The 25860-nt window shown below is 42.6% G+C and overlaps 1 protein-coding gene across 7 annotated transcripts in view; it reads right to left on the bottom strand.

The window, feature by feature from the left end:
* Nucleotides 1-390: 390 nt before the first annotated feature.
* Nucleotides 391-25860, bottom strand: part of Nmnat3 (nicotinamide nucleotide adenylyltransferase 3) — a 114494-nt gene continuing 89024 nt past the window's right edge. For 5 of the 7 annotated variants that reach the window (XM_005407781.2, XM_013506280.1, XM_013506281.1 and 2 more), the window contains 3 exons: nucleotides 17558-17741; nucleotides 12656-12735; nucleotides 4955-6136 (listed from right to left, as the gene is read on the bottom strand). In XM_005407781.2, coding sequence (XP_005407838.1) covers nucleotides 5754-6136; nucleotides 12656-12735; nucleotides 17558-17741 — 647 coding nt within the window. In that variant the 3' untranslated portion in view covers nucleotides 4955-5753. Of the gene's footprint in view, nucleotides 528-4954; nucleotides 6137-12655; nucleotides 12736-17557; nucleotides 17765-25860 lie in introns of those variants that run through there. The other 2 variants (XM_013506284.1, XM_013506282.1) reach the window with 2 other exon arrangements.

The following is a 25860-nucleotide window of genomic DNA, read 5'->3' as shown; positions in this document are numbered from 1 at the left end:
ACATGGTTTCATCTGTTTTGGGCAAATAACTAGAAGCAGAATTGCTGGACTGATTTTAACCATTCTGATAGGTATGAAGTGATGGCTTACCTTTCCCTATTAGTGGTGCTAAGCATCTTCTCATGTGCTGACTTGTCATTAATGTATGTTCTTTTGTAAATGTTTTACATAGAGTTGCACTTTTGATGACTTGCATGAGATTTCAGGGGCAGTTATTCTATGGCAGTGGTTATTATAGAGAAAGAACACAGAACAAGAAGAAAGACACATCAGGTGGAGCTTGGAGTCTAGGTACAAGCTTCTAAAGTCCACTTTGGGGCAGGGATATATACAGAACATACTTTGGTGAAATGCAGCAGTGAAATGCAGTGAAATGCAGCAAGAGCTCACATTGCTTCTGCCCAGGGAGTCTTGTCCAAGACTCAGGATCCAGGGCTTCTTCTTGAGTTGGTGATGTTGGCACCTTCTGCCTCACCAACTGTAACAGCAAGGAGCCACATGTACTGTGGCCACAGAAATTTGAGGATCTACATGAAGACAGAAGAGCCACATAATGATTTTAAAAAGATGAAAGTAAGTGTATTATAAAAGTACAGTAGGTATGAGCATAGTCAAATAATGTATTACCACACAATGAGACAGGAGACAGTACCAAAGATGAAGGATCTTGCAAGAGATGGAGCTTTCCATGGGTGGGAGAAAAAATGCCACACCACACTGTTTCTTAAGTGCTATATTCCAACAAAAATTACTTGGTGCAAACAGGCCTCCTTGGCTGGAAGGGATGGTTCCTAGCCTGGGCTAGAGCCTAGGAATGGTCAGCTTTTTGTGTGTGTTAAGAGTTATATCTTTACACTCTTCTCAGCAGATAGCCTCCCAGCAGAAAGGTATGCATGCTGAGGTCATGCAGTGAACACATGCATTTTGCTAACGCTCATCACTTTTAACTCTTTCCCTGACACCAATCTTGATTATTTAAACTCCAAACTGTAGAAGGAAGGCAGGACTTCCCCATAAATGGCAGTGTTTGTATACTCTAGGCAAGGAGTGCAGCAGGATTCAGTGTCTCCAGAAGACGAAACAGCCTTATCAGTTAAATTCATATGCAACCTTCCAAAGGCCAAGTTCTCAGCAGCCAGGTAAGCACCAGTCCCACCAACTGCAAACAATAACATTAAGATGCTGGGTTTACCCTCTCCTGCACATGTCTAGCCAACTCTTTTATCATTTTTATTTGGGTTACAAGCCATATTTTTGTTAAGAGCTTTTTATATATTCTAGAGACAAGCCATCTATTAGGCATATATTTTACAAATGTTTCCTTCCAGTCTATAGCTTCTAGTCTATAGCTTATCCTTTTATCTTCTTACTGGTGTCTCCCAGAAGAAGTTCACGCAGGAAAGTAATATGGCCAGATTTGCATATACCCAAAATGCCTATGTAGAGAATGGATTGCAGGGGCCAGGAGTGGGCTGGGAAGTCCTGGTAGGAGATCAGTGCAGTACTTGGAGTGAGAGCTGGTAGCAGATCTGATTGGAGGTAACAAGGGGTGGAGAGAAGTGGGTGCAAATAAGGAGCTTATAGAAGGTAATAGTGCCAAGGGATGAAAGCACATCATGGATTTCTCACAGAAGGAGGTAGAGTAAGGCTCCCCAAGTTGCCAGAATACATTATTTCTGTTTTCAAGAGTAAAATTCCTATATATGTGTGTGGGATTTTAGTGTTTGATAATTTGGAAATGTGAGGCCCTTCTAGGTCTCACAGTCTCTTGCATCATGTACAAGTTTTTTGAAGTTGTTTTCATAATACTGAACTATTCTGATGCATGTGCCAAGGAGTCTCATTATAGATTATTAATCACATACATATGTATCTATAATGTGGAGTTTTGGTCTAAGAAAATAACTTCATGACTGAAATGGACACAATCCATGGATGGAGACCTCTGTAAAAAGAAGGGCAGAAACACTGCTAGCACAGGAAGCATGAGGACAAGGACAAGGAAATTCATATTCATGTATTAAGCCAATTACCAAATGTACCTTGCAAATCCATAGCACTATCAGTTTAAAATGGGATTTCACATCATTCTGTCCCAAATGACACAGACAGTATTATAAATGAAAAATTCTTTCCCCAGGCAAGGATACAGCACTCCTCTCATTTGGGCAGTGAATGTTATCACGGGAGAACCTTTATGTAAGGCTGGAAATTCTATTTACCCAGGAGCCCGTCACTGTTTTTTTTTCTGTTCTTACAAAATAAACAAAACACCCTGGCAAACTAGATGCAAAAAAGACCTAAGGGAATGGAAAGGAATGTGAAATCAGGTACACAGGTCAGCGTCAATGCAATACATCAGGAGCACAGCAGCCAGACATAATTTCTCTTCTGCTAAAAACAGGGGGCTACATGAATCAATGAGATGAAGGGAGAGCACAGACATTAAGATATGCATATATCTATCTATATACAAAGGTATACATATGTATATTATATATATAATAAGGTGGGGTTTGTTGTGCTGTATTTTAAAGAACAACATAAAAACTCAGAAATGCCTGTATTTTGGGTGGATGCCATATGATACAGACATGAGGCAGGGAGATAAAGGCATCACCTGCAAGGCTGTTGGGCCTACAGCTGCCCTGAGCCTATGCTAAGACAGGGAGATGGCGGCATGCAAGGGCACCTGTTTTCAGATGCGTTCCATAATAAGGGACACATTATTAAGGAGATAATAAGGAGTCTAGCTCATTGTGGTGCTTATGTTGTACGTGCCCGCCCCCCCAAAGGCCTTTGTACATGCTGTTATCCTCCTGAAAACTAGTCCCCTCCTCCCATCCCTGAGCCTTGGGAACCTACCCTTCAGGTCTCAAGGCTACTGTCACTTCCCTACAGTCTACACCGTCATCCAGCAAATCCATTTTATTGAGTCTAAACCCTATTCAATTTCCAGGGTCCTTTTTCAGAAAAAAATAAATAAATAAATAAATAAATAAATAAAATGAAATTTTAAATTTAGAATAAAGTAGATGCCCACAAAATTAGTGTGACTCCCTTAGCTTTGCGTGAACCTGCAGACTCTAGCTGGCAGCGTAACTGTGTGTTCACCTTTGGGGTCCTCTTCAGTTTGCAGTCACGGTTGCTGTGTGATGATTTGATCTCTGCCCACACCCCACTGCACTGCAAGCTTCTTGAGAGCACAGACTGTCTGTTCACCACACACCTACCTGTGGCAGAGAAGTCTTCAATACATGCAATTCAAGTAAATAAATCCTGAAGTGTGAGTAATAAAACTATTCACTTCCCTCACTGAGGCTTCCTGTGTCAGGCCCCGGATGTCAGTACCAAGGGTCCAGGGCATATTGGAATCCTCAGCTCTAAAAATGGGGGAGAGGAGGCCACTGTGGGCACTGTGCAAATACAGTGAGATGAAAGCTGGGGATGCCTAGAACTCAGGGGTGTGGCTTCCACTTCCTACTGGCCACAGCATCTGCTAGAACAAACATGCTTCCGCCCGCGAGTGCTAGGGCACCCCACTGGACTTTTACCAAAGAAGCCTAAGCTAAGTCTGCTGCTTCCTGATTGCCTCTCCTCATATCACATCCCTGACAGTCACATCCTTAAGCCAGTGGGTCCCAACCTAGGGATTATCTGGTGCCCTGGGAGAGAACCTGGCAATGTCTGGGGCATTTCTGTTGTCACAACCAGGGAGGTTTTATTAGCATCTAGTGGACACAGGCTAAGCGTCCTATGGCACACAGGACAACCTCACGGCAAACAATTATGCAGCCCAGGATATCAATATTGCCAAGTGTGAGAAACTCTGCCTCAGACTCCTAGGTTCTTTCTCCTTTTCTGGACACTGCTACTGATTTCAGGGCTTTCTCCGCTTTTCCACTGCACACTAAACAGAGGGGGCAGTGTTGCTTAGAGGATAAGAGGGAAGATACCAGCGTGTCATGGAATTTCAACTGAATGTTCAGTTTATTAAAAGTAGAATAGCTGTTGGAGTGGTCCTATTCTAGGCCAATGACCCTTTCTAGAAAGCTGATTCTGAGTCAGTTGGGTCTGCATGAGATTCTATTTCTAACCAAGTCTCTGGGGTGCAACCCCTGCTGGCCTGTGACTGCACTTTGTGTAGCAAACAAAACAAAGAGCTACTCTTGGGGAGCTTCCAGTCTGGATAGACGTGTACTGGACCCCAAGAAAGCTGCACAGGCTTCAGCCAGAAGCTCTGAGTTTTGACAAAGCAGAGCTGGAAGAGAATTTAATTAAATCCCTCATTCTGGAGGTAGAGAAACCGAGGCTCACGGTGGGGGAGGAAGTGAGCCAAAGTCACACTCCTTACTGTTCAGTTTTTGCCCAAGGCTGTTTGATTCCTAGTTCCTGGGTTATCGGGGTCCTCAGAGACCTCTGCAGGGCAGAGCTCAATCAGAGAGGAAAGTCTGGGTTCCCAAGAGCGTCGCACTCCTGGGGATTTCCCATTCTCTATTTATCTCCTAACACGTACAGCAACACTGGGATATTTTAGGAGAGGTACTAGATTCTTTTTCCCTGCAGCACCACTAAATCTGTGGCAAAGATGAGCCAGGGTAGAACAGAGAAGCGAATTCCAAGTGCACTCCATCAGCGGTGTGGAATAACTACCAACAGAATTAGCACAATTGAAACCTTTTCATAACCTGAGGGTGGAATGACAAGTCCTGGACACACCAATGGCCTCCATCCTCACCTTTCAGAGCTCACCAGAACAATGCCATGGACCCAGCAGTTTGGATGAGAAAACCATTTGTGTGGTGCTGAAGACCAGTTGCTTCCTCCACTCCTAGTACCTGGGACACAGACTTAGATTGGTGCCTATTCCCCTGGAACAGTAGCAAATACCATGGAGCAGCTAGAGAGGAGAGCAACAGCTGGCACATCAGGCATTAATAATATAACAAAGGGATGAAAAAAAAAGAAACTTTTTATTAGTACATTTTGATGTCAATTTATTATTTATCCCTCTGCCAATATTCAAACAGGCAGGCAGTCATAAAACATTCAAAAAGCTTCTCTAAAATAGGCATCTGTTTTACCTCAGTTCCTTTTTAGAAACTTGAAAATCAGGAGACTTGGTGTTTATAGAGTATAGCAGTGTTAAAAATACCTGTATCAAAAATACTGCTTCACATTCACTACTTAGAGTTCAGTTTGAATTCCACGAAAGGTCAGGAGGCAGCCAGATGATGGTTCATAAGGGAAGATGTGATATAGGGTCGTTTCCAAATATTTCATTCCTCAGCTTTACTCTGTTTGAAACAAGGACATTGGCAAGGCCCACTGTTCAGTAATTAGCATCCTGTCAAATCCTGCCAATCAGGACCAGCAGGCCACACCTGGCCCTGGTTAAAAAATGCATGTGGGCAATTCTGATCTGACCCTCAGGGGCCCTGGCGGGCTGAGAACGACATTTAGTGTGCATGCCATAATCACCATTGACACAAAACAAGGAGACCACATTGTCCAGCGGCTCTGAGCAAAGCTGCCTCATCTTGATGATCTGGCACACCGTTTTAGCTTCCTTGATAAATGTCTTTCCTGGCCATGTAGACAGAATGTATCTCTTCCTGGATTAGAAGACTCATCAGAGGTAACATCACTGCAGGAATAAAACAAAGGAAATACCCAGAAAAACAGAAAACAAAGCAAAACAGAAGCCTCTCTCCAGGAGGAGCTGGTGGCAGAGTGGCTGACCGGTGGCCTGCCTAGCTTGTCTTTCCTTTATTCTTCTGGATACTTCTGCCTTTCTGGGAACTGTCCGTCACATACAGGCCATGGTCCTTGATATAGGCAATGACAGAGTCAGGAAGCAGGTACTTCACGCTCTGCCCTTGGCCCAGGGCTCGCCTGACATAAGTGGCACTCATCTCGTTCAGCACTGGCTCCCTGGCCAGGTGAATGTTGTGCTGATATTTGCATAGGATGGGTGAACCCAAGATGTACCCCTTGGGGTCATGCCCCACGCGGCTCACACACACTAAGCCAAACTTCTCCACTATTTCCTGGATATGTGAGTCTTTCCAGAGGTTGGGGGTCTGGAAGGTCTTCAAGACATCTGCCCCGCAGAGGAGTTTCAGCTCAGGTGCAGCTGCAAAAACAAGGGTGGATCTCAGCATAGTTACAGGAGGGCCACTGCCAGGAAAGGTACTGCGCTATCCTGTTGGAAAAGCTCACAAAATGTTTCCGTTGGAATGTACTGAGAACTCAACATTTCCATGTTTATGACTTAAAAAGCACGTCTGAAGCTATTTCTGTCTACAGTTATAAGTAATGATTTCATCAATACCTCTTTTCTTTAATACTGGCAGAGTGCCAAGGGATACAAATAAGCTTTTTTTTTTCTTTTTCTTTTCAGTGCTCTAACACAACTCTGACTGTGATTGCTCTGGACCATGGCAAAGAGCTCTACAGATGGCCGTGCTGTCCCCAGAATTCCACTTTTTGATGGAAATGAAGCTTTTTAAAGCTCAAAGACTAACAAGCTGTGGGCCTTGGACAAGTCACTGACCTACGTGAAATCCACTGCAGCCCTACTTTTGTTAAGAACTGGGACCTGGCACTTTTATATAAAATTTCAACCCACAGGTTAATTATAAAGAGTCTTTGGCTAACCAAAGAGCCTCTGTGACCCCAGTTGGTTGCCTGTTCATTTTCAGTTTCCAATACAACAAAGCTCCAGGACCAGTGATCAATGTGGATAACCCTCTGGAATTTGGTCTAATAAAATGCTGATGGTGATGATAAAATATCACCTAACATTTATGAAGTGCTTAATACCACACTACTACTAGTCACTTATGGTATATAATACCATGTGATCTTCAGAACAGTTTCATGCAGTCAGTTTTGTTGCACTAATTTTGCAGAAGGGGAAACTGAGGCAGGGAGAGGCAAAGGATTTGCCTGAGGTCCTCAGCTAGTCACTGAAGTCAGGATATGAACCCAAGCAGCCACCTTCCAGGTGGGGCATCTCTAACTGCTAGGCTCTGCCACCTCCTGCAGGTCTGGCGGGAATCTATATGCATTATAGCTGAGCAGCCCTGGAGGGCTAGGACCAGGCAGATTTTCCTAGCCCTGTTCAAGTTCTTGGGTGGGATAATCTAAAAAGATAAAAATCATATCTGTGTTAGCATCTTGTTGCAACACCTATGGTCCTTCCACAGTCTGATTCCAGCTTCCATGGAGGCTTCAGCAAAAGCTGGGCTCCTAGAAGGCTGGCATCTGTCGCCAGGAAGCCTTAGTGAGGAAGGGATTTGGGGCCACCACACAGGGTCGGAAACCTCACACAAAGGCTCAGTCATTCCCTTAATGGTGGAACCTGTGAAAGAGTCCAGATGTACGCAGAGAGACAGGTTTACAAAAGAGCTCTGGGTTGGCTGTGGTACGGAAGGCGAGAGACTGGTGGTACCTTGGGAGAAGTCTGATGTCTGGTTTCAGCTGGACACATGCTATTGTAGGGCTACAGCCAAGACCCTTCCATCTCTGGGCCTCCGTTTCCCCATGTATGAGCCCACAGGCACCAGACTCATTCAAAGCAACCAATGTAATTGTGGAAACACACCTTTTAAAACCTTGTAGCAGCATAACAGTGGCCTAAGAAATGACATTCAAACATCCCTTCATTCATGCATATATGAATTCTTAGTGGTTATAAGCTAAGACTCTGGAGTCAGACACCTTAGGTTCAAATTCTGGTTCTGCGATGCAGTAGCTTATGTGATCTCAGTTTTAGAATAGAGATGTTAATAGTACAAGGTATAGGGTTACCGTATAATATTATAGAAAGAACTTACAAATATCACGTATGTACAACCGTGGCTGGCACAGAGTATGTGCTATACTCATGTGTGTTAACTGCCGTTCATTCATTCATCCATTCATTCATTTGCTTATCCATTTGCCTATTTACCTACCAAGCTACTCATCAAAATATCCATTCAGCATCTGTAAATTTTCTGCTCAGTGGCTGGCCCATTTAAAACCATAAAATTCCTTTTAGAAATAATTCAGGAATTCATACTTCTCACTAATGTATTGTGTGTAATGCTTATGTGGATTTATACTGTTCTATAACTGTGAAGTCTTACCCTAATTTCTTGTTTATCCAGCCACTATAGTGTAGGTATAGTAGTAGAAGGTATAGGTGTAGAAGGCCAGTGTTTGGCTTTTTGGATGACAATAGTTTCTATGTAGTCTTCCCATGGGGGAGATTAAATGATGAACTTTAATATCAAGGTCTCCTGGGGAGTCAGGCACAACTCCTATGTTTCTATAGGTCAGAGAGCAGACAACCCCCTTCTTCTCTCAGTGTATTTCGTGGGAACACTTTCCAAATATCTGCTCCACTGTTAGGTACTCTGACTTATTAATAATGGTAGTAAGGAACACTATGCATTCTGGACCTTCCTAGAGAGAACAAGTGCCCACACATCCCTAACTCCCAAATTAAAGGTATGTCTACAAGGCTGGTGGTGCCTGTCATCCATGTGATGGGTCACTGCTTATGGCAACATGTACCTTGGACCCAAACTGCCACCTTGTGGTCTTCAGGCCTCACAAAACCATTCACAATATCCCTTTCAAATCCATTCACATCAATGCCACAGAATCTTCAGACCAAATGATTCTTAAGTCCAAAGTACATAGTTTAAGAAGTTTATAGTTTATAAAGGCTGCCAATATGCTTTGTCTTGACAGCGATACAGTGACATAAATGGTTGTCTGTGGGTATTTGGGGGGCAGTGTGCCTCTGCCTTTGAGTAGCTATGAGCCTTAAAAAGTGGATGAAGTCAAAATTTACATGAACAGTGAGGAGATGCCACCAGCACCTTTAACTTTGGATGTTTGCTTGCCCTAAGTTGGTGACATTCAAGAGAATCAATATTGAGGTCAGTCTTGAGGTGAATCTGGAGGTCATCTGAATTTCAGATATGGTGGTACCTTGGGAAAGTTAGCCCCAGCCCAGGGGCCTGTTTCTTCCACTATAAAATGGGGGTAATAAAGCCTACTATGGAAGAGGGTGGAAACTGAGAGGTTAGGCAAAGAAAGCAATGTCAATTTTCTGCCTGGCACAAGGTAAGAACATAGCAGTAATTGTGGTACCTGTCCTGGCACCCCACACATGCACTCAGAAGGATGGACTTTCGGGCCCAAATAAGAGGCCCCCGGAGATGAAGCTGGGCATGCGCATCTGCGGTGTAAAATGGAAACAGATCAGATGCCTGCTGTTTTTCTGGAAAGAGAATCCCTTGAACTTGCTGATCCACGCTCAGCCCCATCAACCAAAGGGAGAACCCGTCTTCACAAAAGACTGCGTCAGGCTGTTAAGAGGCTGGAGACGTCATTCATTCCACAGTGCCACACCAAGCTGTCCCAGAACACAGCCCTCCACACGATTCTGTGTGAGTGAAGGAAGGGCTGCAAATCACAGAAGTGACGGGCAAAGCCGGGCTCTGGCAGCCAAAATGCTGAGCGCAGCACGTAATTTGCATTTCAAGTATTAACAACACATAATAAAAGACAAGACACCCAAATGGCCCCTTAGAAATATGTCACTAGTCACACACGTGCCGTCTTCATCACAAGTCACAGTGATGCTGAGAAAAACTCAACCTTCCCTTTAAAAACTGCTCTACTTTTATTTTTTCTGAGGACAAATATAAAGAAGTACTTATGCAACACAGAAATACAAAATTAAAATAGAAGGTAATGGCAACAATAAAAATAACTGTCTTCCATAAACACTAACATTTTGGTACATTTCCCTCGTCTTCTCTAGTGATTTAAACATGCAAAGTTTAAACATAAAAGTATATTCATTTTTTATGTACTAGAAGTGCCATGTACAGTATTGTATTCTGATTTTTTGTACTTTGTTCCTGTTTTCTGTATCATCAAGGACTTTTATGTAGATTCTCCATCCTATATATATAGTCATTCACTCACATATTTATTCCCTTGTACTTGAATATTTGGGCTTGCATTTATTTTCTGCCATTGTAAAATTCCTGTGATAAACATCTTTTGTATCAAGCTTTATCACAAAGTTTTTTCTTTTCTTTAATTTTAAAGAGACCAATAAAAAGACAAAAAACAATAAAAATGATACAGAATTTCAAAACAAGATGATGGGAAGTTAACAATGGTTATTGTATAGCATGCTGTTATCTTCAAAGTGGTTGCTCAGATTACCAGGTACAAGCATGCAAGATTGATCAAACAATATAAGTGCTAATGGTTCCTTTCAATGGACTAATAGAAATTAGTAGTACAATTACCTTAGCTATCTTGTGTATATAAATATATATATATATATTTCCCTCCCTTCTTTCTTTGTCTTTTCCCCCATCCCAGTTGTTCTTTCCTTTTGAGCAGTTTTTTTTCCTCTCACTCTATCTATTGTATCTTTATCCCAATTTCTAGTCATCTCCTTAGCCAGGAATGTGTCACTTGCAAAAGGCATGATGATGTTAAGTCTGATATATTTTGGTTAGCTGAAAAACCCATTTTTCATTCCATGTAAATTTCCTTTCTACACAGTTACTTTATTTATTTAATTTCTTTATTCTTTTGGTACTGGGAATTGAATTTGTGACATCGTGCTTGCCAGGCAGGCGCTGTGCCGCTGAGCTATATCCCGGGCTACACAATTACTTTAGACTAGAAAATGACAATTAGAACGTAGGGTTTGAATAGAAAGAGTCTGAACGTTATAGGGCCAAGTGGCCCCTGGAAAAGTGAAGGTGAGGTGAGCTTCAGGAGCTCACCTGAATGACTGCAGCAGGGCCTGGTTTCGCAGGGGAGCGAGTTCTGAACTGAGTCTTGCAGGACAGGCAGGTTTTCAACAGGGGAGCCAAGGAAGGAGGAGGAAGGAGGCGTGGGTGAGACAGGCAGGGGTGAGACAGGGATTCTGGAAGCATCAGGAGAGGTGAAGGGTTGGGGGTGGGAGGCTCAGCTAGTACCCCGCCACCTCACGCTGGCGGTTCCATCTCTTCCAGGAGGTTCCTTTCTTTTTCGAGGCATGGGGTCCCCCACACTGAAGCTGTGCCTCATCTTTGTGTCCTAGTCTGCCCTATTGTCCAAAGTGTACCCCACCTCCACTGCCTGAGAGTCTGCATGGAGCTACCTCCTCCACACAGCTTTCCTGACCCGTGCCTAGGCTCACCTCTGTTCCCAGCCTGTCTCCTGGCCTGGGGCGGGGCCCGCAGAGCATGTGTGGGGCCTTTCAGGAGTCGATGCTGACCCAGAGGAGATGCACAAAGGAAGCAGAAGCTGATGGATACTGGGCACTGAGTCTTAATGGGTTTGCAGGGGAGAAGCCCGTGCAGGGAAAGGAGAGGCAGAGAGACCACAAGATACAATGAACACCGTGTCAGTGGATTACATGGGAGGCACATAAACCCTAAGATCCTCAGGTAAGCACACATCCCCATACTGGCAGCAAAGCAAACCAGAGTGCTTATTAATTGCTGTGCCCTGCCCCCACTCAGGAGGTCTAGAAAGGGCCCGGGAATTAGTGTTCTTAACAAGTCGGCTCTGCTGTGTGGGAACCTTGAGCCAGCATCTGGCATCGCTTTAGGGCCTGGTGGCTTTCCAAGTTCTTTTATTTATTTTTAAATTTTATTCATTCATTCACTCATTCAGTAACCGGGGCTTGAACACAGGGCCTTCACATTGAGTTACATCCCCAGCTTGTTTCTATTTTTCATCCTGAGACCCGGTTTCACTAAGCTGCTAAATTGCCCAGACTGGGCTTGAACTTGTGCTTTTCCTGCCTCAGCTTCTCAGAGTGCTGGACACAGGCATGTGCCACCACGCCCAGGTCCAAGTCCTTCTAGAAGAGTGTTTTATTTATGCTTTGGGAGAACTAGCTCTGAGAAATACTAACAGGCATTATGTAAAAGGAAAGAAAAGTTTTCATAGTTCAGAGTGAGAGGAATGGCTGCAGGCTTTCTCCCTTTCTTGTGAAATCACAGTGCACAGGAGTGTAATAAAGATTCTGAAAAGTCCTGCAGTAAATAAGCCATTTCAGCTGTACTTGTCCCCGGCAGCCTTGAATCCTTCTGGTCCGAGGTAGTATCTCACCAACCAGGGATCCAGCAGTAGAAAACTAAAGATGGCTGCCGGAAGTTTGGCATGGTGGTTCTCCGCTCACATCACATCCTGCCCTCCCACCACCCAAAGGGCTCCTGCTTACTTATTTGCATGAGGGGGTCATGCCTTGGACTCACACACCATGGCTACCCCTACTCTGAAGTCACAGGCAATCAGCTTCCATCAAACACTAGTACAGGACAACAGGGTTACAAATTAGGAGGATGATCCAACTTGACTTTATATCCCTTAAAAATGACTTTCCTCTTCTCAGTAACCCACTGAGTAAATAAGTGTTTGACAATGGCCCATTTTGAATTTTAAAAGGGTAAGGCCCTTCAGAGAACCCCAGCACTACTCACCGGTTTAACCCTGTGTGGCCCTGACTAATCCATGTCACAAGTATAAGTCACAAGGTAGGTAATCTCCTTTGGGCAGCAAATGCCCCATCAGTTTTCACAAGAATCCCTGCCATCCTTCCTCCCCTCCTGCAGACCTGAGGGTTGGTACCCACCTGCAGTGTCTGAGGGTGTCTTGCCGGAGTCTGGACCTTCCACCCGGGTTGCAGATCTGAGCAGCTGGCTCTGATGATGCCTGCGGTGTAAACATACAGGCTCAGGTGTATCATCCTCCACCTTCTGAATCCATCCAGGATTCTCAGGATTTAAGTGTCAGCCTGCCCTACCCATCTTCATTTGGTCATTCCACAAATATCTGTTGAGGGGCTACTATGTGCCAGGCACTGTGCCAGGTGCTAGTACAGAAAGCAGATTCCACCTAGGTCCTCCCGGAGAACCCTATCCAAAAAAGTCCATTACCTTCCACTTGCCTTGGGTAAAAGTGGGAAAGTGAGCCTAATTCTGCTCTTGTAAAAGTTTCCTCATATTTTCACTTGGAAGATACGGATGGTAACGCTTAGTTTTTAGGCTTTTGTGAAGGTAGATGAGCTGTACACAATCAGCACAGGCACAGTATGGCCCATACTCGCTTTCATTACAGATGCCTGCTCTTAGTACAAATTAATGTTTTAAAATTCAATACAGTGAGGGCTAAGAGCCAGGAGTTGGAGCCAGACAGCCTCAGTTGAATCACATTTCCCATTGGTGAGCTGCGTGGCCCATGGTGAGGGATTTCAGGTCTCTCTGTGAATGACTCTTCATCTGCAAATGTGGTGCAATAACAGTGCCCACCTCCAACAGGAGGTTGTGAAGACAAGGAGTTAATTCATGCCCAATGCACTGAGCATTTCAGATATGACTGGACTTACACCATTCTGGGATACTCAGCAATCTGGCTTCCTCAAATCAAGAGATACCTGTACCCTCTTTTCTTTTCTAACACAAGTAATCCCTGTACACCCTTTCTTGTCTGAGTCTGATCTTTTAGCTTCTACTTACTATTGTATGCATTCATGAAAGCTGTATAGGGAAGGGAGAAAAAGCATGCACCTCACAGCCAAAGCTGGTGGGTTCAAGTCTAAATAGTCCTGTTTATATGACCCTGCATGAGTCGCTGACACTGAGTCCCACTGACCCCATCCATTAATTGATCATAAAAGTTAAATGCAGCCTTATCTACAACAAAAGTCACAAGACCACACACGAGAAAATGCTTCTTCCCCGCACAGTACGGGGGAAGTATTCTGCACACCTCATCACTGGGAGGTGGGTGCTGTGACTGAAAAGCTCAGTGCTGGGCTGCGCATGGAATGTGCTCAATACACTTTAGCTGTTCTTATGATCATTGCTCTGTCTTCTCACTGGGCTACCTCATTTCATTCAGCTTGTCGTTCCTTGGACAGTGCCTGTCTAGTCTACTGAATTCAGGAATGACGGAGGAGTGGATGAATACAGTATACCTAACCTGGCCCAAAGCCCTTCCAGTGATTCCAGAGGTTGGCTGACTCTTTTTGGAGCCTGGAATCCTCATTGAGAGCTAGCTGTGGGCCACACTGTGCTAGTGCTTAATGCCTAGAGCTTATTCACCTTCCCGAAGGCCTAAAACTAGGCATTACCATTCAGGCTATCCAAGCGTGTGCTTTGAACTTGGTCTGTTTATGAGCCTTGCTGGGCTCTGTTTGCGTTATTCTTTCCCTACTTCTGTCTCAGTAAGATTCACCTCTGCAGATTCACTTCTGGGTTGGTCCGGGTTCTTCACCAGACTCTGAAATATGCTTGAGTCTCTTCTCTACTTTCTAAATTTCAACAAATTAGGACTTGGAGTACGTTACTGACCCTTTCAGAGCTTTCATTTCTTCATCTGTGAAATGGGGCTAAACCCCTACCTTTCGGAGTTGCTGAGCAGACCAGATATATGTTAAAGAGCCTGGAACTTGTGGCAGGTGATATATTAAAGACGGTGCTGTTTCATTTTACTTGCCTGAAGCTTTTAGTTCAAGTTAAATCTGCTTTGAATATTAGCTGGATATTGGAACTCTGCTGTATAAATGATTACTTTCAGTACTAAGTGTACTTTCCCCATGGACTTCCACCTTGTCTTTTGGGGGAAGGAGCCGTTGCTTTTTCTTGCTGCCTGCTTGGCACCGTGGTGGATCCAGCGCTAGGCCTGTGAACTGACTCTGGGAACACGTTCTCCGTGTCCTCAGCTCTCCTTGGTCTCCAGAGAAGACCCACTGGAAAGTTGGGTCTTCATGCTGTGACCTCACGTTCCTAGCTAGCATGTTACTGCTTTTGAAGATGGCCACAGCACGGCTTCTGAGTTGAGCAGACAGTAGCTCCACCTCTAGCTTACCGGTTGTGACTGTGATTAACTCAGCCTTTCTGAGCTTGAGTTGCTTTCACCTATAAAATGAGGAGAACACGTGATCATATTTGCAATGGGTTTATAAGATGGGGATGATGATGGATGAGGGAGCGCCTGATACGGCACTGTGACCAAGGGCCTTTTCTCCATAACATGGGGAAGCTTTCAAACGCTCTGAAGACATAAGTGTTAGCCTAGATTTAAATAAATTAGCATAACATAAACAATCGATAAGGAGAAAAATAATCCTTAATAAGCCCCACAGAGACTTGATATTTGTTACCGTGTCAGTGTGATGTATGTTCAGTTAACTGTATCAAGAGAATACTAAATGGAGAAAGTGATCGGGCCTATTTCTACCATGCTTCTAAAACCGCTTGACTTTACAATGCGGGCTGGCTTTTAAACCTTTAAAACGTCTTAGTCAGCTATTGTTAAAACTGTGTTTATGATCCTAATGATTCTCAGCCATGGTAGTGCAATATAATCTTCTGGGACCCCTTAAAACATACCCATGGTTAGTCCACCCCAGCAAACCAAAATCTCTGTCCTGGGGGTGAGCATTTTTAAAGCTTCCCAGCTGATTCTTGCAGCAGGGTTTAGATTACTGCTTTGAGGGGATCTCAGCACTGATTAGGAGTAGGGTTCCTGCGCTCAGTGACTGAGGTGGGGGTCACCGCCAGCCCCAGGTTAGAATTAGCAGGGAACTCTTAAAATTCCATGCCCCTCCCAGAGATCACAGTCTCTGGGGTGAGACTCGGGCATCTGTTCTTTTAAAAGCTCCACAGGTGGTCCCAATGTGCTGCCAGCATTGAGAAGCACTAGACGAAAAGACTTTAAAGAAAATAAGAGAAAAAGAATGTGTTCAGTAAAATCTGTGCTCACACCTGGATTTTGTAGCAGAAGTAGTGTTAACATTAAATTGCTATGGTCAACACCTAGGTATTCACAAATGGCTGTACTGTGTGTTTTTTTTTTTTTTTTTTTTTTTTTTTTTAGTACCGGAATCGAACTCAGGACCTTGCACTTGCCAGGCAGGTGCTTGTGCTGCTGAGCTATATCCCCGGCCAGCTGTACTGGTTTTAAGAACAAATCATGGCCAGCATTAAGGATGCAGGGAGGGTAGTGAACATTATTAAGCACCTACTAAAACTAGATAATTTGCCTACATCATCTCACTTAATCCACACTGTGCTTTGAGAAATAGGTGGTGCCATTCCCGTTTGATCAGGTTAGGAATCAAGGCTCAGGGACGCCAAATGATTTACATCCAGCCATTCAGCTAGTAAGTTAGGCTATAAAACCCGTGCCTTCTGCAACACTGCCTCTCCCAGGTTGGAGGAGAAAACCCGTACTTCTGACTACATATGAAAGCTAACCGACTTGTTGGATTTTCTGCTGTCTTTCCTCTACTCCCTTCCATTAGCTCAGATAAATGGTGAATGACCAAGATTCATTCCAAAAAGATGATTGAGATGTAAATTTATTCCTTGTGTCATTTTTAATTTGAGTCTTCGCTTATACAGATGGGTGGCTAAAGAAGAAGGGAACATGTGTCCTAACAATTATTCCATGTTTGGTCCCCTTTCAGTTTGGAAGCAGATTTAGAAGTACAACTAAAACTGCTAAATGCTTCTAAGTGGCTCTTTCCCAGTAAAACCTAAGTAATGAGAATCAGGACATGGAATCTGTATCTTTAGTGAACACATCAACATTTCTCCCAAGTGCCTTCGAAGATCAGTCAACTGGGGAAACCCACACACATTACGAACAGGCCTGACAATGATTTGACCTTGCCAGTCCTGCTGTGTCCCCAACAACCTCAGTGCTTCCAAATGGAAGTCAGCCCACGGTTGGCACTTCCTTCCGGTGGCATGGCTGTTGCTAACGAGGAGGCAGCCAGGACATCGGGAACTCATTTGTTTCCTACCAACTCCCTGTGAAGTTTCCAGACACAAGTCAGTGGCCCACTGTTTAACCTGCAGGGCTGGCCTGGGGCTTTACAAAGCTGTATTATACTGAACACTAATAGTAATTCCAAAGGTTTTTTAAAAAGTCCTGGCTATTTCTAAACTTATAGTCTGTTTCTTTTCTATTTCACATAAAGTAGAAAATATTAGAATTAGCAGGGAATTGCTAATTCTGGATTTAGGGAACTCAAGACTTCTGCAACTAGAAAAGAGAGCTTCTTAAATAGATTCAGTTTTCCCACCTAGTTAGTGATGAAAAAAAAAAAGTCTCACTTGATAGGAGGCACTTCTAGTTCAGTAAATACTTACTTAAATACAGTAAATATTTAAAAAATCCTCAGTACGTCTTATGTTCTCATTTTGCAACTGAGAAGTGGGTCTCAGGTGAATTCTTTTCTCAAAGTCACACAGCTGCCAAGTGATGGCCTAGCCCCCTGTTGCTGGAGACTTTGGAAACCAGTCAGGCTAGGTGTTCACACCAAGTGGTTCCTGATGGACAGGGTTTGTGATTTAGTTTTGCTTGAGGACCTCTCTGAAAATCTGACAGGTCTATCTCACCCTAAACAGACACACTTCTAGGGTCTTGGCTAAGCAGTGCTGTCTGAAGTCCTGCCCAGCAATCTGCCCTCACTTCCACCGTTGGACCTTGCGACTTCCTCACATAAGAGCATGGCCACCATTACCTCAGCACCTTCACCGTCTCCATCCACTGTGTCTGCTCACTCTCCCAGGAGTCCACCCGAATCCAGTCAGATGTCTGCAGGGCCAGGCGGGCCATGGCCACTCGGTGATGGGAAGGTACCAGGTCTTTCTTCCCGTAGTTGTCATTGACAGGTGAGATGATGCCCTCTATCACCTGGTACATTCCTAGGCAAGGGACAACAGTGAGCCTGCATGTTCAAACAGATGTTTGCCACTTGTCAGGACGAGTTCAGGCAGATGCTAAAAGTCTCTGCCACACCCTGAGTGGGAGCAGACCTTGGCATTCTCCGCTGGTGGGCAAAGGCAAAAAACACTACCTCAGTGCTCGCATGCCATTCCTCCAGAGTCTTCTACAACTCAGAGCAGTGCTTCTGGTGAGAGAAGATGGAGCCTGGGCAACAAACCCATATAGAGCAATACAGAGAGTAAAAATCAGAATATGAGGCACATTACAATGTCCCCCTCTGTGGGAGAAGAGACATACACTATGTAGTGTCTTAGCCCTAATAGAGTATGTTGAGGCTGGACAATGAGGGGATGGGATTTAGTATGATCAGGTTTGGTGGAGCATGGGATGTGGATGGTCTACACATTCCCACAGTGACTCTGGAGGGATGTGCAGTTGGTGGGAGGGAAGGCACAGACATTGGTTGTGCAATTAGCAAAGGAAAAGTGCCTGCAGATCTTGTGAGCCAATCTGGGATTTATGTGATGCAAGAGAAACCTTAACGTGTTAAGTAAGCTCCTAAAACTAGGGTATTAGTTATAGTAGCTGGACCTATACGGTCCTGACAGTGTTACTTTAAAACTCCCTGCTATTTCTACATTAAAAGCTTCTGTCATACATGGATATTGAATTTTATCAATTTTTCTCTGCCACTCCTGAAATGATTGTTTAATTTTTTCCCCCTTGGTCAGTTAATATGGTGTTGTCTTGGTCACTTTTCTCTCATTGCTGAGACAAAATACCTGATGCCCAGAATTAAGGAAGGAAAGGTTCATTTCACTCACAGTATGTGGAGGTTTCAGTTCATACTCAGCTGACTCCAAGGCAGAGTGGCACATGGCAGAGGGCAACAGTACATGGGTGGCAAAAAACAGCAAAAGCAGCAAGCGCAGAAAGGGAGGAGAGGCAGCAAGCAGCCTGTTTTCCTTCCTTATATTGTATGCAATCTATCCGCCACAGGGAGGGGGTGGCACTCACCCATAATCCCAGCATTGGACCATGAATCAATCACAAACTCTAGAAGCCAGCCCCATGGCTGCATGAGGCTTTGGGGGGACATAGAGACACAAACCATAACAAGTGTGTTGCACTGATTAATCTTCTAATCTGAAAATAACATTGCATTTCTGAGATAAACCTGATGTGGTTGAGATATAGTATCTTTTTTTATGTATAGATGTGCCAGTTGTTTTTGGGAGGGTTGACAGGTCTGTATGGTTTCCTTTCTCTTATTGTCCTAATCAGGTTTTGGGATCAATGTTGTGCTAGTCTTGCAAAGAGTGCTGGGAAGCTCCCTCTTCTTCTATACCCTAAGAGGGATTGTGTGGAGGACTGGGATAGCATTTTTTCTGGAGTATTTGTTAGGACTTACCAAGGTCTTAAGAGGCTAGAGTTCAATTTGTGTGAAAATTTTTGACTACTGAATTTTTTAATGGCAATGATTCAGATTTTCACTTCTTCATTACATTTTTTTGTCAACTTCACATTTTTCTAGGATTTTGTCCATTACATTTAAAATTTGAAATTTATTGGCATAGGGTTCTTCACAATGTTCTCTGATCTGCTTAGTGTCTGTACCATCTGCAGGGATGGACTTTTTTTTTCTTCATGTTGGTTGTGTCTACTCTGTTTTTCCTTCTGCAGTACTGTACTGCTAGGGGCTTGTTATTTTATTAGTCTTTTCAAAGAACCAACTTTTGGCCTACTGATTTTCTCCACTGAATATTTGTTTGTTTCATCACTTTCTGTTCCTATTTTCATTGATTCTACTGCATTCTTTTGGTGCAATTTTGCTGTTCTTTTGCTAACTTCTTGTGATATGTGCTTAGCTAACTAATTTGCAGTTTTGTCTTGTTTCCTAAAATATACAGTACAGGCCTTAAAATTTTCCTCTGAGTGCAATTTTTCTTTTATCCTATAAGTTTTGATAGTATTTGATAGCATAGTATTTTCATGATCATTCAATTATAAATATTTTATAATTTCCATTTTTTACATCGTTTTGATCCATGAAATAGTTAGAAGTGTATTTCTTAGTTACCAAATGTTCTGGGATTTTGGGATCATATTTTTGTTACTGATTTCTAGCTTAGTTCCACTGTAGTAAGAGAACATACTCTAAATTGATTCAAGTACTAGAACTATGTTGATTCTTGCTTTATGTCCCAGTATATGGTCAGTCTTGGTAAAAAGAATATGTGTTCTGTGGTTGTTCAGGGTAATGTTCTAGCCATTCAGTCATGATTGCTGATTGTTTTGTTTAAACCTGTGTTCTTACTGATTTTTTTGTCTGCCTGTTGTATTAAGTTACAAGAAGTCATAAAATTTCCCACTATGACTATGGATTTTTCTGTTTTTTCCTTTTAGTTCTTTCCACTTTTGTTTGATATACTTTAAGAATATATGATTAAATGTCTACAAACTTATAATAGGCATGTATCTCCCTGTGAATACAGCCTGTTTCCAGTACGAGCATTTGTTTTTAAATTTAAAGTGTATCTAATTATATAGCCTCAATAGTTGCATTTTGATTAGTATATTCATGGTATATTTCCATCCTTTATTTTCAATCTTTCCACACTTTTGTTTCAGACAAGACTTTGCAAATAGCCCACTAAATTGTCAAGTCTGACATTGTTTGACTTTTAACTCGACTATTAAGTTCACTTACATTTAATGTGAATGCTAATATATTTGAATTTAAAGCTATTATTTTATTTTGTGTTTTCTGTCACACATATTTTTAAATTCTTTTTTCCTTTCTTTAAATTTTTTAATTTCATGTTTTAAAAATATTAGAGTACAAGTTACATATTCAGTCTTATAGCCAAAGTAAATGAAGACTTTTGCTCTCCTGCTCAGTAAGATGAGGACTTCAGGACTGTATAACTCTACCATGCTGATGACTTACAAGTCATTGTTACTGTAGTTTTAAGTCTATCTTTCTCTTTTTCTATTGGACCTTACTATTTTCTTTTATGCTACCAATGTACATTTAAATGTGCTCATGTATTTTCCCTTTTTCTTGTATTTAATTTCTTCCTACGTATCAGACTTAATATTTGGGAATCACTCTCCTTCTGATAAAATACATCCTGTAGTTTCCTTGAATTAGTGACTTCACTCTTGAAAGACATTTTCAAATTCTCAGTCTTGGAAAATGATTACATTGGGTATAGAGCAATTTGCAATATTTCCTTCCACAGTTTGAAATTATTGTTCCTTTTTTATTGTTGGTTTTGACAAGTCCTCTAGAAGTACCATTCCTGGGAAGTAATCTTTATTTTATGATTGATTTAAACATTTTCCTTGTCAACCTATGAATTTCTCTTTACTACCCTGTTTTGGGATCACTGAGTCTCTTAAACCAGTGGATTGGTGTCTTTTATTAGATTTGGAAAATTCTTAGTCATTACCTCTTCAGAAATAACCTCTGTGCTCCATCATCCTATTTCTCTCTGCCCTTTTATCATATATACGGAGCCTGCAGTCTGTTCTCTTCTCTTCTGGAATTTATAAAACTCCCTCTGTGCTGCACTCTGGATAATTTCACTTGCTCTATATTCCAGTTCATTAAGTTTACATTTTGGCTCTGTTGATGTGATTCAAAATCCTTAAGCTTTCTTTCATTAGCATCTTGTAATTTTCAGGACACAAATTCTACACATGAGTTTTAAGACTTATACCTAAGTGTTTTTTCTTTTTAGATAATTTTAAATGATATTTTAAAATCTTTGATGTTCACTCTTTGATATATATATATATATACATTAATCTTTGTCTTGCAACTGAAATTCTTTTTTTAAAAATTTATTTATTTATTTTTGGTTTTGGTTTTTCTCCGGTACCGGGAACCGAACTCACGACCTTGCACTTGCCAGGCAGGCGCTTTGCCACTGAGCTAAATCCCCAGCCCCGCAACTGAAATTCATTCTGGGAAAGTTTTTGTAGATTTGGTCGGGTTTTCTACAAAGACAATCATGTCACATGTACATAATATTTTTTCTTTTCCAAAATATATGCTTCTTATTCTTTGAGACCTTTCCTTTTTTTCTAACGTAAAAATTTAGTAATAATTTCCCTTTTTGCTATACTTTGTCTATATACAACATATTTTGATTTGCTGCATTTTTATTTTTATTTAATTCCCTATTTTAAAAGTTTCTTTGAAATGTTCTCTTTGGTCTATGAGTTGTTTAGAAGTAGGTTAATTTCCAAGTATTTTGATATTTCCTTATTGTTTTTATTTTTTTATTAGTGCACGTTTGCATTGCATAATGATTACATTCCCTGTAGGGAGTTGGTACACATCCATAACTCACTTCAGTTCTTTTGTCATCCTTTTTCCTGTATTGATCTCAGCTTGATTCCACTGTGGTCAGAGACCATACTCTATCTGATTTCAATTCTTTTAAACTTGTTGAGATTTGTTTTATAGTTTAGAATATGGCCTAGCCTAGTGGATACTCCACCCATGCTTGTAGAAATATATGTGTTCTGCTTTTGTTGGGTCATGAGTTTTTTGAACATCAGCTACAGCATGTTAATTGCATAGTTCATTTCTCCTCACCTGCTTTTTGGTCTAGCAGTTTTGGTTTTTTTTGATAGTGGGAGTCAAACTCACGATCTCGGGCTTGCCAGGCAGGCACGGTGCTGATGAGCTATATCCTTGGACCCTGGTCTAGTAGTTCTGTCAGGTAGAAGTCACTGCTGACAGTGGGGTAATGAAGTCCCCACCTATAATTGTCTGTTTTGTCTATTTTGCCTTTCAGTTAGATTCATTTCTGTTTCATATAGTTCAAGACTCTGGTTTCTTAGGGCCAGGGATATAGCTCAGTGGCATAAGCACCTGCCTGGAAGACTCTCATTTTTTGTGTGTGTACAGTTAGGGTTGTTAATTTTCTTAGTGACTTTTTCTTTGACTTCTAATTTTGTTTATTTTAGTCATCTCTAGAAATTCTAATAGGTTCTTCCACAAATCTGATAAGTTCCTTGTTGTATTTTTCTTTGACATAAGTGTTTCAGTATCTGTATCTGACAGTACCAATTTCAGAGTTTGTACAGGTTATTTTTGCAGTCTATCATTTCTGCTAGTTCTTATTCATATCGTTTTGCTTCTTTTGTGTTGAGTTATTTTTGAATGCTTGCTGGTCATTACCTCGGACCAGTTATTTTGTGGCAACTCTTCCAGATTGTTGATAGATAATCCCTCCTCAAGAAGGGATTCGTTTGCTTTTACAGGCACCTGGGGTAATTAAGTGACCTTAAATACTTGACTTGAGTTTCTTTGGCTATTCTAGACTGAGGGTTGTAAATCTAAGCAAAGGCTCATGTGTGGCCATTTCTTCCTGTGCATATATATCCTCTCTTTTTCCTTCTTGCCTCAGCACCAAGACACCAAGGCAGTGAAGTTCTCCAGGACAGGAAAAAGGACGTGGTTTAAAATCTGATTCACCCTGGCCCTGCGGAGTGCTTCCTTAGTTTCCCAGATTGAAAGGGGGCCCATGTTTGAACTCTGCCTCTTCTGGTTTGCTTGGCCACTGATTCAAACCCTCAGTGAGCAATGCCCACAGGGCCTCAGGAGCTCTGGGGCTCTAGTAGCCTGCCCACCTCTGTAGTTGCGGGTGTTTATCTTTCAGTTTCTCATCTTAACACTGAAGTCTGAAAGACACTCTACCCACCATTTCTTGCTGTTCTAGTGGAAGAGTTGCTCTGTAGAGTGTAGCTCCCCTTATGAGTGCTGGAAAATTTGTGATGCATGTCGCATCTCTAGCCTTTTTGGCTGTCCTGGGCTCTTCTTCTTGGCGAACATGCTGCTTCTAGGGGTGGCAGAACCCAGCTGAGAATGAGGAGGCGATGTTTAGTTTTGACTTCCAGAACTGCCTCCTAAAACTCATTTCAGAGGTACTGCTTGTAGAGGGTAAAGTTTTCAACTGCCCAAGAATGGAGGGGAGGCGGAAGGAGAGGAGAGAAAGGGGACACAAAAAGAATTAAGATGTGCTGTGTACATGTTCCAGCTCCCAAGGATGAATGTAAGCATTGTGTACTGCCAGCATGTACTAACAGAAGTATTAAAAGAAGATTTCATTTGTATGAGCGGGGCTTGCTGTGAAATAAAAGGTTTAATTTCCTTAAAAAACAAAAAAAAACAAGATGAAACAAAACAAAACCCAACAACCAGAGCCCCAGAGTAAGCACACACAATGGTGCTAAAATCCAAAGAAGTAAGAACAGAAGAATGTGAGAATAGGCCTTTCTGGAAAGGGTGGAGTGAGGTGTAGCCGGGGTACAGAAGAGCCCGGAAGTAAGTCTTGTGATTATCGCATTTAGACATGAGTCAAGGCTTCTCCTTATGCTCTGTTACCCTCAGAGATAAACTCGTTGGGCCTGGGGTTGGGAGGGGGTCGTTTAGAGCTGGCTTACATTTGGAAATTGAAGAACGGGCGGGCTCATGTTTTGCTTCCTTTCTGGAGTTCTGGGAGGAGACCACTTCACCTTGCCTGTGCCAATACCGACCAACACCGACAGAGGAGAAATGGCCATGAATCGTGAATCGGCAGAGAGGGCTCCTGAACACACCTCTCCCTCAGCTTCAGCAGGGCCTGGCAGAGACCCAGGACAATTTTCAAGGCTCCTTAAGTGCAGTAATGGGGGAGCTTGAGAACTAACAGTCAGCATGGCTCCTGGGGGAGGATACAGGGAATAGGGTAGAGCCCAAAGGCAGGGACCACGGCCTTGGGAGTACCAGAGAGAGCCAGATACAGCAGACATCACGGAAATAGTGCCAAGAGAGGCTACAGAGGCTTCAACATGGAGGCAGAGAGAACAGAGGTTAATGGTTAAGATTATGGGCAAGACGACTCAGCTGGGGCAAAGAGAATGCAAGTGCCCCTTTGTGGGTGTCAGGATGCTAAGCCTCCCAGGATCCCTTGACCTGTTCTTGGGAGGCAGGTAGAGGAAGATGAACTTGACTATATAATTGACTGGTAAAAGACCCAGCTTGAAATTAGGAAGTTTACTTTCAAGTGGCATTTTTAACCACTTGTGGAAATATTGTCTTAAGAGTATATTGAGTGTTACAGAAAGTGACATTCTTAAATTCCATGTTATCCATGGGACAGACATGTTACCTTTTCTCTTTTGCTCTTTAAAGTAAATGGGGTCTGAGAGAACTACTTCCTGCTGAGTGCCAACACTCTGGGGCAACTGACATACATTTGACCTTCACATTAATCTGATTTACTATAGGAAGCAGAGTGAGAGGAGAGGGACCATCCAGGCAGTGCTGCTGGGCATCTTGGATACACAGGTGTCAACTGTGATGGTTTAGCTCATTTTGACAGCATAGGTTGTGCATTGAGAAATCAATGCTCTTTTTTATAGCACCCAGGAGAGGAGAGTCAATAAAAATAACAATTTGAGCTAAAACTCTTTCTTGCCCTCTAAATGGTCATGAACCTAAGCTTTTCCCTACCTTACTGTGCTTGGCCAGAATCCCAGTGCTGTTTTTTTTTATGTGATCTACCCTTTGCACCTCCATTACATGCAGCTACTTCTCCTATGACCTTCTGCTGCCTAGACCCACCTCTATTATAGCACTTGTATGATAATGATCTATCTGCCCTTGTCTTTCCCTAAAGACTGAGAGCTCCTTAAGGACATGAACTTGTCTTTCCTTTCTGAGTAGCACACTTATCAGTTATTATGGAGCTACACAGTTCTTACCTTGGGTTGTCAAAGTAAGACATGGCTGACGTTAGCATGGCAGATAGGACTCCTTGCTTATCTCTACCTGCTCTGGAAACTAATAAGATGGCAACAAAGGAATACAATGAGGATGCAGTCACCAGGATAAAGGGATGGGAAAGAAGACAATAGCTGGGAAAAGTAAAGGTAATTTTGGAAGCTGGAGAGCTAAAAACAATGGTAATACACTGTAGGCAGGTCAGGTGCAGGCATAGCTCTATACACAGGTGTGTAAGTGGCTCTGGCTCCAGGTCAGTAACCTCTCTATGAGGAAGCAGAATCACCTGAGAGTTTGTCTAAGCAACCTTTCTA

The sequence above is a fragment of the Chinchilla lanigera genome, unplaced genomic scaffold (assembly GCF_000276665.1).
Source record: "Chinchilla lanigera isolate Chin_1 unplaced genomic scaffold, ChiLan1.0 scaffold00107, whole genome shotgun sequence".
NCBI lineage: Eukaryota > Metazoa > Chordata > Mammalia > Rodentia > Chinchillidae > Chinchilla > Chinchilla lanigera.
Note: the sequence above shows the minus strand (reverse complement) of the source record. Positions and strands in the feature narration are given on the sequence as shown.